The 14225-nt window shown below is 40.0% G+C and overlaps 1 protein-coding gene across 1 annotated transcript in view; it reads right to left on the bottom strand.

The window, feature by feature from the left end:
• CD99L2 (CD99 molecule like 2) overlaps positions 1–1745 on the bottom strand; it is a 154347-nt gene extending 152602 nt beyond the window's left edge. Inside the window, exon 1 of the mRNA XM_078148039.1 lies at positions 1733–1745. Coding sequence (XP_078004165.1) covers positions 1733–1745 — 13 coding nt within the window. The remainder of the gene's footprint in view (positions 1–1732) is intronic.
• Between the last annotated feature and the right edge of the window lie 12480 nt (positions 1746–14225).

Raw genomic sequence — 14225 nt, 5'->3', positions numbered from 1 at the left:
AGGGGGAATCGACAGAATTTGGCAACTTGAATGGATATGGAGAGAGAAAGAGAGAAAGTAAGGAGTCAAGGAGGATATCTAGTGATTGGGTGATACCCATAAGGCAATTGGCCATTGCCCTGATGAATCTACCTGGGGAGGGACAGTGACCTGCATCCCTGGGAACTTTGCCAAGTGATCTGGCTTTGGAGAGGTGAATACAATGGGGAAAGCTCTGGACTGGGGCTCAGAAGACCCAAGTTCTTGTCCTGGCTCTATGAGTGAGGTTGCTGTGTGACCTTTGGCAGGCCACTTTCCCTTTATGGACCACAGTCTTCCTCATCAGTATGTACCAGATGTGTGCAGAGGAGTCATGTAAGCCCCCTTTCCAGAGTCTCCATCCCTTGAACAAGATACAAAGTCTTTTTGTTCTGAATCCTCATTGCCCAAGTGATAATAAAGTTCACATTTTCGAATTGGCTCCTGTGACTTGGCCCTTAAAAGGACAAATATGGCTGCTTGTGGGCCTTGAGGGAGATCTGCACTTTCCTGCAACCTCTATAGGGAACCACATGTACCTAAGAAATAATGTCAAATGATGACATGGAAGGAGAGGGCAAGAAGAGGAGAGAAAGAAAAGAAAGAGACGCCAATCCTTGATGAGAGGGATGGGAAAAGAGGTGGTCCTGGAGGCCAAACCATCTACAGAGCTCCTAAAAGGGAAGAGGGATTGGCACAGCAGGGAATCACATGGACCAAGGAGCAAGCTAAACCCTTTCAGGTACCATGAGTCACACAGACTAGAGAGAGGTCTAGAAGAAAGTAGGACCTATGACCTTCAGAGAGGGGAAGAGAGTAGAAGCCTGGTTACGAGCCAGTTCTACATTTTAAGTTTTTGTTGTGGTTGTATTCAATAAAATCTGTTCTATATTCATTGTCTTGTTAGACTGAATTCTTACAGCAGAGCTAAAGGCCCTCAGAGAGACAAGTAAAACACTGATGCTCCCAGGGGAAACCCTATGTAGGCAATAGAAGCCACAGAGATCATTACTGAGAGAATAAGACCATGCCCCCCCCCCCACCAAGGTGAATCTGGTCTTTTGTATCAGGGATTAAGACTTAAATGACTCAGGGTTCTGAGTCAAATGAGAAGGCTGGTCTGGATGATCTCCAAGTTTCCTTCCATCTCTAAAATTCTGTCATTTGAAAAAAGTGAATAGAAGAGAACAGAGAGGGAGGGGGACCTTTTGAAATTTTCTTTTACCATTTTTGCACCAGATGAGTGTTTATCTGACTCTCTGGGTATCGGTACTATATCAGCGCCATGTTAATTTACTATAGGCAAGAGCACTGCTTCTGGTCCCAGGTTCTTTCCCCGTTCCCCACCCCCCTAACTAATTGTGTGACCTTAGACAAGTCTTTTCTCTTCTCTGGGCCTCAGTTTCCATTTCTGTACAATGTAGAATGGCATAGTACAATAGAAAACACCAGGTTTGGCGCAGAAAGCAGTTTCTAAAGGAAGTGACAGAATGAAGGCGTGTCTATACTGATCAACAGGGTTGGAACTCCGGGGTCCTTTGAACTTCTGGGACATGAAGCATCAGCCAACATGAATTGCAGGTAGATGAGAGAAGAGCTTCTTAGAAAAGAGGCATTTCCTGGAAAGCAAGGAGGAAACCCAGCTAGCGGCCCCCTCCTCTCTCAGGGTGTTACCTTCTAGCGCCAGCGGCTCAATCACCAGCTATGTCTTTACCGCAGGCCGGCATACTGCCAGAGGCCCTTCACACTCTGCTATCAAAGCAGAAGCTAGCTCGAGGGGATCTGAGTTTGGACACTTTCCTATCTCTCCTTAGAAAGTAAGGCCAGCCAGAGACTAGCAAATGGGACTGCCTACCGGTGCACTTTAGTGAGGCCTAACCCTTCATCAAGCATGCACTGACTGGGAGACAGCAAATGTCTCCCCCTTCCCTTTCTTCCCAAAGAAAATAGCTCTGAGGGAACAGCACAGGTTTCATCCACTAATGATTTTGGATCAGACTGGGAGGGAAAAAGAGTATGCCTGGAGGTGGGGAGTGAAGAAAAGGAGGGACATTTGGGCCTCTGGCTACAGTTCCTTCCAAACAGGGTCACTTTCCTGAAGGATTCTCAGAATCTGAGCCCAAGACCCTCCTCACCACATTGTCTCCTAACTATGGAAAGGGATACCAGGGCTTTGGGCAGTGTGGCCTGGGTGCAAGAGCTCTGCTTTTGGTCCCAGCTTTTCCCCACTAATTGTGTGACCTTGGACAAGTACTTTCCCCTCTCTAAGCCTCAGTTTCCATTTCTATGCAATGTGGAACAGCATAGTACAGTAGGAAATGCCAAGTTTGAAGCCAGAGACCATGGGTTCAAAGCCTGCCTCCATTATTTACTGTCTGTATGACCTTGGAAAAGTCACTTCATTCTCTCTGGGCCTCCGTTCCCTCATCTGTACGTTCTCTTCGGGCTCTAGAACAATGAACCTAGATGTCTCCAGAGGAGGTTCTTAGCCTGGGGTCCAATGACCCCCAAAAGATCTATAGCTAGATTTCAAGGGGTCCATGAACTTGTATGGGAAAAATGACATCTTTATTTCAGGATGACTGACTTCCTTTGGAGCCTTGTGTATTTTATTTTATCATGTGAAAACATTATTCTGAGAAGGGGCCCCAGGCTCCCCAGCACTGCCAGAGGACTATGGGACACAAAAAAGATTTGAAGCCCCTGGGTTGCAAGCTCTTTTCTGGTGCTATCATTGTGGGATTTTTAAAAGGCCAAGGAAAGGCAGCACTTTGGGTTACTGCCTGGCCAAGAGCTACTCAGTTTAGGTTTAGTGAATATGAGAACATGAGAAAGATGAAGCTAAGACCAAATACAGTGGGTGGCCTGCATTCAGCATGGGTGTGCTCCAGCTGCCTCTGCCCTATTGTTCAGTGTTCAGTGTAAGCATTTACAACTCAGAAATCAGCAAATGCTACAGATCAGGCCTTGATTTCTTGTTCTATTGGTTGTCTAGACTTGAGAACGTGTGGGAAAAAAAATGTTAATAATGCAGATTAAGCTTTAAAGTATGTCCTGGCACCCCATCGCTGCAGTCACCTTCTGAATTTGAGTGGCCCTCATGGGAGGCTCCTCAATTAAAGAGAACTTTCTGGTTCAGGGCATTGAAAGAGGGATTAGCAGGGCAGCTAGATGGCACAGTGGATAGAACTCCAACCCTGGAGTCAGGAGGACCTGAGTTCAAATTCAGCCTCATATACTTACTAGCTGTGTGATCCTGGGCAAATCACTTAGCCCCCAGTGCCTCAAAAAAAAAAAAGGGATTAACAGGTAATTATACTAGTGCCTAAAGCACAAGTCTGGCCTTGTTACTCCCCTGCTCATGAAATTTCAGTGGCTCTCTATTACCTATAAGAAAAAACACAAACTCTATGTTTGGCATTTAAAGCCCTTCATAACCCGGCTCTGACTTATCTTTCTAGATTGATTTCCTACTATTGTCTCTCAAGCAGTCCATACTGTTGTTGGGTTTTTTTTTTTTACTTTTGGGCAATTGGGATTAAGTGACTTGCCCAGGGTCACACAGCTAGTAAGTGTCAAGTGTTTGGTCTGAGGTCGGATTTGAACTCAGGTCCTCCTGACTTCAGGGCCGGTGCTCTATCCACTGCGCCACCTAGCTGCCCCAAGCAGTCCATATTGTAGGCATCTCCCACCTTCATGATTTCATTTGCACAAGCTCTTTTCTACGCCTCTGCCTTTTGGAACCCCTAGTTCCCTTCTAGGCTCAACTCAAGTCCTACCTTCTTTGAAGCTCAACCCCCAATTACTTTATATATATTCTGTTTTTATTCACCTCTCTCTCTCTGCCTCTGCGTGTGTGTGTGTGTGTGTGTGTGTGTGTGTGTGTGTGTGTGTGTTTATTTATATGTTTCCCCCTAGGAAAGGGAGAAATCTCCTTGAGGATAGGAACTGCTTTGTATCTCCAGTGCCTAATAGATGCTTAATAAATACTCATGGATTTAGTCACATTTATATGATATTTTATAATATATTTATGTTTATAAATATATTTTCCTCACAATAGTCCTATGAAGAAGGTGGCACAAATATATTCATCCCCATTTTGCAGATGAGAAATTTGAGGCTCAAGGCAATAAGATGACTTGCCCATGATCACACGTGTCAGAGATGGGATTTAAACTATGTCTTTACTGACTCCAAGTCCAGCAGGCTTTCTCCCAAATCAGAATACCTCTTCAGCCTCAGGGTCCTTTCCTGAAGCAGTTAGGGACTCCCTTAGGAGAGAAAACAACTAATGCTGTAGTCTCTGCCCCCACCCATGCCAAACTGAAAAGGATCCTTTCCCATAGCCAGTATATGGCAGAGAAAAGTCCTTGTGGCCCTGCAGTCCTCCATCTAACTACTCCGCCATTTTAATTTCATTTGGACATGTGGTACTAGAAATGCTAGCTATAGCTATAATACAAGAAAAAGAAATGGAAGGAATAAAGGAGTCTGAATAAATGGTCTCCTAAGCACCATCTATAGTGAGAGAAACCAACCTCACAGGTCAAAAGACATGGTTAGAAAATATTGTTTTACTTTTTTAAAAATTTAGCAAAAATTAATTTTCTCTCTTTCCTGACTCCTCCCCTTGATAACAAATGTAAAACAAGACCCTAGGAACAAATATGCACAGTCAAGAAGCTCATTCACTCATTAATTCCTTCAGTGAACATTGATTGTTTGATAGGTACCCTCTGACGGGTACTGTGTAAGACACAGATGAAGGTACCCTGGTGCCTGCCCTCAGGGAGCTTATAATCAAGTTGTAGAAGTAAGCCAGGGACTCAGAGAGGTAAGATAAAAGCCATATTAAGTTCCAGCTCTGTGATTTTGAGCAAGTCCTTCATTTCCTGTTATAAAAAATGAGAGGGTTGGATGAATGATATCCCCTTCCAGTTTTGTTTTTTTTTGGCTAGGCAATGGAGTGAAGTGACTTGCCCAGGGTCACACAGCTAGTAAGTGTTATATGTCTGAAGCTGGATTTGAACTCAGGTCCTCCTGAATCCAGGGCCAGTGCTCTATCCACTGCACCACTTAGCTGCCCCTCCCCTTCCAGTTTTGATAGGCCCATGAAGCCTTTGCATTCAAAGTGGTAGATGAAGACAGGTTGCTTCTGGAGGCATTGAGCAGGGGGCAGGGATCAGAGAAAGCTGCAAATGGTATTTCCCTTGTTTGAGTACCATAGACGAAGCAGCCTTCAGCTCTGTGGTTTTTCCTGAGCCCAGGGAGTACAGGGGTCACAGTAAATTTCCCTAACTACACATCTTCCTTTCACTGACATAGGAGCTCCAAGTCTGGCTAGGAGGGACATGAGATGAAGAGCAGGGTGTGGGGGGCACGGAAGAGTCCGAAACACAGGGCCATGGGTGCCCACAAGTGGCAGAAATCACCTCAGATTGGGGGGGATGGTACAAAAAGGGTGAGGGGTCAGGAAAGATGATGCTTGAACTGGGCCTAGTGTTATTTGCTAAATATCACTAATGAATACTGATGCAAAATTATTGAACAAAACATTAGCCTAGAAGCTATAGCAATATAGTCAAAATATTACTTGCTATGACCAGATTGGAATTATACCAGGATTAGGATAGCTAAACATTAGAAAAACTATAAACACAAGAGATATGTTAATTACAAACATAATAAAAATCTAATGGTTTCAATGGATGTGTAAAAAGACTTTAAAAAGTTCAATTCCTATTTATATTAAAACCCATAAAAAGCATAGGAATAAAAGAATTTGCCCAGGTTGCACAGCCTGGCAGAGGCAGGGCTTTCTGGCTCTGAAATAATTTCTTCTACACCATTCTGCCTTTCATTTAAACATACGACTTGATATATTGCTAGAAATGCTAGCTGCATCTCTGACAAGAAAAAGAAATTGAAGGAATAACCATAGGTAAAGAGAAAAGCAAAATTATCTTTCTGTGTAATAAGACAATAAAACTGTTTTGCTTTGAGAATCCCAGAGATTCAAAAAAAATAATAATCAAAACAATTATTTCAGTAAAGTAGCAGGATACAAAATAAACTGATAAAAATCCTCAGCCTTTCTGTACATTACTAACGTAACTCAGCAGATAGAGATAGAAATTCCATTCAAAACATCAACGTGTGGTTGTGTGATGACTAATATTGATAGACTTAACCCTTCTCAACAATACAAGGATCTAAGACATCTGCAAAAGCCTTGTGATGGAAAATGCTATCCACATACGAGGAAAGAACTATGGAGTTTGAATGAAGATCGACACATACTATTTACTATTTTTTTTCTTCTGTTGTGTTTTGTTTCCTCTTTCTGATGGTTCCTCCTATTGGTTCTAATTCTTACTTACAACATCACTAATGTGAAAATATGTTTAATAGGAATGTATGTGTATAGCCTATATCATATTGCACAACATCCTAGGGAGAGAGGGGGAGAAAAATTTAAAACTCAGAAGCCTATGGAAGCGATTGTTGATAATTCAAAATAAATTAATTAAAAAAACCCAAAATATCAATGTGTGGTTTTACATATGTGTGTGATATATATACATATTTGTGCTAATGCTAGCCATCTGTGGGCAGGGGAGAAAGGAAAAAAAGGAAGTTACATGATAACTTTATTATATATATTTATGTATATATATATATATATAAAGGAAAAGAAGTTGTACATAATAGATTTGCAGTTTCATGGGCAATCATGTTTTTTATTCTACTTTGTTATGGAAATGCTTGTTTTATTTCTTAAGTTCAGGATAAAAAAATTTTAAATCAAAATAACAATGTACATAAAATATCTGGGAATAAACCTACTAAGATACAGGCAAGATGTGTGTGTGCATACATATACATATACTTTATATAATATATATGTAATCACTCTTTAAAGAACTAGAGGAAGACAAATTGGAAGGTTATCCACAGCTCATGGTTGAACCATTCCAATAAATTTAAAATGATAATACTACCTAAATTAATTTATGGATTCACTGTTATACCAAACTATTAAAGAATAGCTTTATGGAGCTAGATAAAATGATATCAAAATTAAATATAGCAACATCAAGTTAAGAATTTGAAGAGAATAAAAAGAATTTCAAGAGAAACAATGAAATAGGAATGAAGGGGAAATGGCATTTCCAGACCTTAAACTATAGTATAAAACTGTAATCATCAAAACAATTTGGCACTAGTTAGAGATTTTAAAAAATCAATCAGTGGCACAAACTAGACAAAGAAAAATCAGAAATAATTTAGCTTAATCACCTAATCAGTATAATCTCCAAAATAATTTTTTCTAATCTCTAGGCTATCAAATATTTCTGACCAAGGCCTTATATTCACGATAACAGAGAATTGAGACAAACGTGACTAAAAGCCATTCCCCCAAAGATAAGTGGTTAAAGAATACCGACAGTTTTCAAAAGAAGAAAGGCAAACTCTCAACAGACATATAAAAAATGCTTCCAATCACTAATAAGAGAGACGCAAATGACAACTAAGATTGCACTTACTCCCCATCAAAGATAAAAGGTAGAAATCGTCAGTGTTGGAGAGGCTGTGAGAAGATTAGCACCTAAATACACAGCAGGTGGTCCAACTATTCAGGAAAACAATTTGGAACTATGCTAGAAAAGTAACTGAATTGTTCATCCCTTTTGATCCAGAAATACCACTAGTGGACTTCCACCTCAAGGAAGTCAATGACAAGAGGTGATCTCACCCACTGATAGAGTTTAAATCGCGTTGCTATCTACTGCACTGAGTGGCAATTACTGTACTCTACTCCCAAATTTCAGTGCATCTGTGATCTTACCAATATTGGTACTCCCTCTAATAGAGTAGATTGCAACCCATCAATGGCCTGCCCACCCTGACTTTTATCCATGTTTCACCATAAATTTACAACAGGAGGTCAACTCAGTGTGCTGAGTGGTCTATTTCTTTAGCCAACTGTTATCTACAATCAACTCCAAGCACATTAGAACAATTCAGACAGTCTCTTGGAGGTTGTTTTACAGGAAAATGACCTGCTCATCTTTTCCTCACTTGTTGACTGTTTCCCCATAGGGCAAGTCACTTCCCCTTTCTGAGCCTCAGTTTCCCCCTCTATAAAGTAGAGTAATTCTCCTTGCTCCAGCTACTTCATAAGGCTGTTAAAAGATCAAATGAGAGTTTTGTAGCTCTTGATCGATTATGAAATGTTTTCATGTACTGTAACATATTAGGAGCAGATGGGAAGGAACTCACAAGATCATGCAGAGAATTGTAGTTGGAATGGCCCTTCAAGGTCATCTAGCTCAGCACTTCTTCTTTCTTTGGGGGGGCAGGCAATAGGGTTAAGTGACTTGCCCAAGGTCACACAGCTAGTAAGTATCAAGTGTCTAAAGTCAAATTTGAACTCAGGTCCTCCTGACTTCAGGGCCAGTGTTCTCCACTGCGCCACCTAGCTGTCCCCCTCAGCACTTCTTAAACTGTGGGTCTCAATCTCATGGGGTCTGTGACCCACAATTTAGAGTGCTGAGGGTTTGAGAATGGAAAAAGTTTAAGAAGCCCTAGTCTAGTTCAACCCACTCATTTTAAAGAGGAGAAAACTGAGGCCCAAAGAGTTAAGTGATTTTTCCAAAGACCTGCAGGTAGGAGAGCTGGCATCAGGACCCAGGCCTCTCACTCCAAACCTAGCACTCTTTCCACACATCCTAAGGCCTTTATTTTATCTTTCACCATGAAAACCAGGATCCTTTGAAATGCAATAATCCTAAATTAGTACTGAAGCCAACAGACAACAGAAAGACCTCCAGTGTTTCATTGGTTTAGACCACCCAAAGCCGAGGAGATGGGCCATTCCTTTTATCTGGCACAGATCTGTTCAGCAGACCATTCCTTTCCATAAAAAATCAAATCCTTTGCTAGAAGGCTGAGCATCCAGGCATTTTTTCCCTGAATACGATAAAAGCTCATTAATTGGCATTCCGCTCATTTGAAATCTGTTGAAAATTCCCCTGGGAATAGGCTGAAGTCTACTTTTGTAGAGCAAAACCTTTCTTCAGAGATGCTACAAACTAATAATGTAAGCAGATTGCAAGGTGAATGTTTAAATTGTATAGGAAAACCATCCCTTCCACCACTTTAAGATCATTTATATACAGACTGAAGTACCTCTTACAAATTGCTCTTGCCCATCAAAGCAAGTCCCTTACGGGCCTCTACAGGGAAAGACTTTATTAGTCACCAGGTAGAGTTACATCTAATGAATCAGAAGCTTTTAAATACTCCGAAGTGAAGCTAAAAAAGCATTCAACTTGAAATCGGCTGAGTGGAGTTTGAATCCCATCTCTGACGCTTACTACCCCAGTGATCCTAAGCAAATCACATAAACTCTCTGAGTAAGCTCCTCATTTGTAAATTGAAGATAATCCTGGCAAGACCTACCTGGCAAATGAGGAAAGTACTTTGCAAACACAAAGGTCCTATAGAAATGTGAGTGATCAGTAGAGGGAATATAATCACTTTTCTTTTTTTTCCTTTTTCTTTCTGTTTATCAACAAACATTTTTTTGAATTTTTTAAAATTTCATTTAGTATTTCATTTTCCCCCAATTGCATGTGAAAACCATTTTTAACATTCATTTTTAAAACTTTGAGTTCCAAATTCTCTCCCCTCCTCCCTCCCCACCCTTCTCATTGATACGGCATGCAATTCGATATAGATTATACATGTGTAGTCATGCAAAACATATTTCTATATTAGTCATGTTGTGAAAGAAAAAATAGACCAAAAGAAAAAACCTCAAGAAAAATAAAAAAAGTATACTTTGATCTATATTCAGACACCATCAGTTCTTTGTCTGGGGATGGATAGCATTTTTCATCATCAGGTGTTCAGAGTTGTCTTGGATTACTGTATTGCTGAGAATAGCTAAGTCATTCACAGCTGATCATCTTACAATACTGCTGTTACTTTGTACACAGCACATTTCACTTTGTATCAACTCATGTAAGTCTTTCCAGGTTTTTTTTTGAGAGCATCCTGTTCATCATTTCTAATAGCACAATCACATAGCATAGTTTGGCATCCCTTCGATATCCAATTATTTGCCACCAGAAAAGAGCTGCTATAAATATTTTTGTACATGTAGGCCCTTTTCCTTTTTGCTTTTTATCTCTTTTTGGATACAGACCTAGTAGTGGTGTTGCTAGGTCAAAGGGTATGCATGGTTTTATACTCCTTTGGGCATAGTTCCTAATTGCTCTAAATAATGGTTGAATCAGTTCATAACTCCACTAACAGTGCATTAATGTCTCATTTCCCCCACATCCCCTCCAATATTTGTCATTTTCCTCTTCTATCCTATTAGCCAATCTAATAGGTATGTGGTAGTACCTCAGAATTGTCTTAATTTGCATTTCTCCAATCAATAAGGATTTAAAATATTTTTTCATATGGTTATAGATAGCTTTGATTACTTCATCTGAAAATTGTTCATATCTTTTGATTATTTTTCAGAGAATGGCTCTTATTTTTATCAATTTTACTCATTCTCTATATATTTGTGAAATGAGGTCTTTATCAGAAAAATTTGCTTCAAAATTTTTTTCACAATTTTTTCACAATTACAATTGCTAAATTTCTCTCCATCCTATTCCCCTCATGCTGTTTATTCTATTCTCTCTCTCCTTTCACCCTGTCCCTCCTCAAAAGTGTTTTGCTTCTGACTACCATCTCCCCCAATCTGCCCTCCCTTCTATCACTCTCCCCCCTTCTCTTACCCCTTTCCCCTCCTACTTTCCTGTAGGGTAAAATAGGTTTCTATACTCAATTAAGTGTGTATGTTATTCCCTCTTTGAGCCAATTCTGATGAGAGTAAGGTTCACCCACTCTTCCCCAACTTCCCCCATCTTCTCCTCTACTGTAAAAGCTTTTTCTTGCCTCCTTTATGTGAGATAATTTACCCCATTCTATCTTTCCTTTTCCCTTTCTCCCAGTGCATTCCTCTTTCTCACTCTTTAATTTTTTTTAGATATCATCTCTTTATATTCAACTCACACCTATGCCCTCTGTCTATATATACTCCTTCTAACTGCCCTAAAAATGAGAAAGTTTTAATGAGTTACAAGTATCATCTTCCCATGTAAGAATGTAATAAATTTAACCTTAGTACGTCTATGATTTCCCTTTCCTCTTTATCTTTTTATGCTTCTCTTGAGTCTTGCATTTGAAAATCAAATTTTCTATTCAGCTCTGGTCTTTTCATCAAGAATGCTTGAAAGTCCTCTATTTCATTGAATATCCATTTTTTCCCCTGAAGGATTATGCTCAGTTTTGCTAGGTAGGTGATTCTAGGTTGTAATCCTAGCTCCTTTGCCCTCCAGAATATTGTATTCCAAGCCCTCCAATATTTTAATGTAGAAGCTGCTAAATCTTGTGTTATTCTGACTGTGCCTCCATGATATGTGAAATGTTTCTTTTTGGCTGCTTGCAATATTCTCTCCTTGACCTGGGAGACCCGGAATTTGGCTATAATATTCCTGGGAGTTTTAATTTTGGGATCTTTTACAGGAGGTAATTGGTGGATTCTTTTAATTTCTATTTTGCCCTCTGGTTCTAGAATATCAGGGCAGTTTTCCTTGATAATTTCTTGAAAGATGACATCTAGGCTCTTTTTTTGCTCATGGCCTTCAAGTAAACCAATAATTTTAAAATTATCTCTCCTTGATCTATTTTCCAATGAAATATTTCACATTGTCTTCTTTTTTCTTTTTCTTTTTTTGGTTTTGTTTAATTGTTTCTTGATTTCTCATAAAGTCATTAGCTTCCATTGGCTCAATTCTAATTTTTAAGCAATTATTTTCTTTGGTGAGTTTTTGTACCTCTTTTTTCATTTGGTCAATTCTACTTTTTAAGGAGCTTTTTTTTTTCTTCAGTGAATTTTTGTGTCTCTTTTCCCATTTGGCCAATTCTGCTTTTCAAGGCATTCTTCTCCTCATTGACTTTTTGTACCTCTTTTACCATTTGGCATAGTCTGTCTTTTGAGGTGTTATTTTATTCAGTATTTTTTTGTGTGTGTGTCTCCTTTACCAAGCTGTTGACTCTTTTTTCAAGATTTTTTTTTAGCATCACTCTCATTTCTCTTCCCAATTTTCCTTCTACCTCTCTTATTTGATTTTCAAAATCCTTTTTGAGCTCTTCTATGGCCTGAGACCAATTCATATTTTTCTTGGAGGCTTGCTTTGACTTTGTTATCTTCTTCTGAGTGTGTGTTTTAATCTTCCTTGTCACCACAGTAACTTTCTATGGTCAGAATTTTTTTTTCTGTTGTTTGCTCATTTCCCTAGTCTATTTCTTGACCTTTAACTCCTTATTAAATTGGGGCTCTGTTTCCAGGGTAGAGGGCACACTGTCCCAAGCTTCAGGGGGTTTTGTGTAGTTGTTTTCAGAGATACTTTTAGGGACCTGTAAGTTTTCACTTCTTCCAAGGTGGTATGATCTAAGGAGAGGTGTGTTTACTATTTCCTGGCCTGTGCTCTGGTCTATGAGCGACCTTAAGCACTCTTTTCTGCCCTGACAAGGGTCTGTGCTCCCCTGCAGTCACAAGCTCTGCTGTGCTAGTGCTCCTTCTTGCCTTGGGACTGCCACCCAGGACTGCCACCTGGATCCGAGTATGGGCAAAGCAACAGAGTCCTGTCTCAGTGCCAGAAAAGAGACCCCCTTAATTTCCTTCTGAGCAGTTGTTTGACCCCCTTATTGTCTGTGGGCTGAGAGCTCTGGAAGCAGCTACTGTTGCTCCAGATTCAGTGGCTCCCAAGTCCTGCTCCTGGTGTGCTGGCACAGCCTGTGTTAGATTGTGCTCCACTCTCACCCTGGTGTGACCGACCTTTCCTCCCGATCTTATAAATTGTCTTTGGCTGTAAATTCATTTCACACCATCCTTTTGTGGGTTCTGACACTCCAGGAATTGTTTTATGGCATTATTTGAAGGTGCTCAGAGGGATTTTAGGGAGAGTTCAGGGGAGCTGCTACCTTTCTTCTTCACCCCCCCCCACCATCTTGGCTCTACCTCCAACACTTTTCTTTAAAAAAAAAATCCCTATTTCAGACTTGCTACTGATTTCATTTGTGGGCTGTGCCCATTTGGTGAGGTTTGCTTTGATTTGTGGGAATACAAGTGCATTGATATTTGCATATAGGCCCAGATGCCTTTAATGAAGACAGAAGATCTTACCAAGAACAAAGGCAGCCTCATTCTGACAATAGCCTTGGCAACAATTGCAAACAGGCCCTGAATTTCTGTTTTGCTGCATTGGCTAACTGCTTTCTGGGCATCTGACTTGGAGGCCTCTCAAAAACAGCATATCTGAAACCAAACTCATCTTTTCCCCCTAAAGTTAGCTCCTCCTCCTAACTTTCCTATTTTCATCCAAGGCACCACCATCTTTCCAGTCATTCAGGTGATAACCTAGGAGTCATCATGTCCTCTTCACTTTCACTCATCCCATCCCCATATCTAATAAGTTGCCAAACTGTATTGATTCTAGCTCAACATCTTTTACCTCAGTCCCCATTTCTTTCCTGATGTCACAACCATCTAAGTTCAGGTCCTCTTGTCTGGAATATCCAGCTTCCTAAGTGGTTTCCACGCTTCCAGTCTCTCCTATCTCTAATGCATCCTCCACACAGATACCAAAGTGATATTCCTTTTTATTTTTTTAAGATAAAATTTTAATTTAATTTAATTTAAAAATGAAAATGTCATGCAGAAAATTTAAGATTCTACCCCTGATTCATATTTCCTAGAAACTTCTGAATTTCTTAATTTCTTATTAAAAATTCCTAATATTTCAGCAATGACTTTCAAACATTACAATGTTCACAATAACCTAAAACAATAAAGGAAATGAACTTCTAAATAGAAGCTTTGTCTTTCAATCTTTTATAAGTCATTTACTCCTTCTTTCTGGATATTTATCTCTCTTACAATCATACAGATGGAAGCTAGCTTAAATCAGTCCCAAAGTGATATTCCTAAAGCATACCTCTGACCAAACCACACCAATGCTCAGGAAGCTTCCTTAGCACCCTGTTGCCTCTAGAATAAAATGCAAACTACTCTGTTTGCCCTTTAAAGTCCTTCACAGTCTGGCTCCAACTTGTTTTCAGATCAATTCCATATT

This window comes from Phascolarctos cinereus, unplaced genomic scaffold, assembly GCF_003287225.1.
Source record: "Phascolarctos cinereus isolate Bilbo 61053 unplaced genomic scaffold, phaCin_HiC Scaffold_8;HRSCAF=390, whole genome shotgun sequence".
In the NCBI taxonomy this organism is placed as follows: domain Eukaryota; kingdom Metazoa; phylum Chordata; class Mammalia; order Diprotodontia; family Phascolarctidae; genus Phascolarctos; species Phascolarctos cinereus.
The sequence above is the reverse complement of the archived record's forward strand: the minus strand, read 5'-3'. Positions and strand labels throughout refer to the sequence as shown.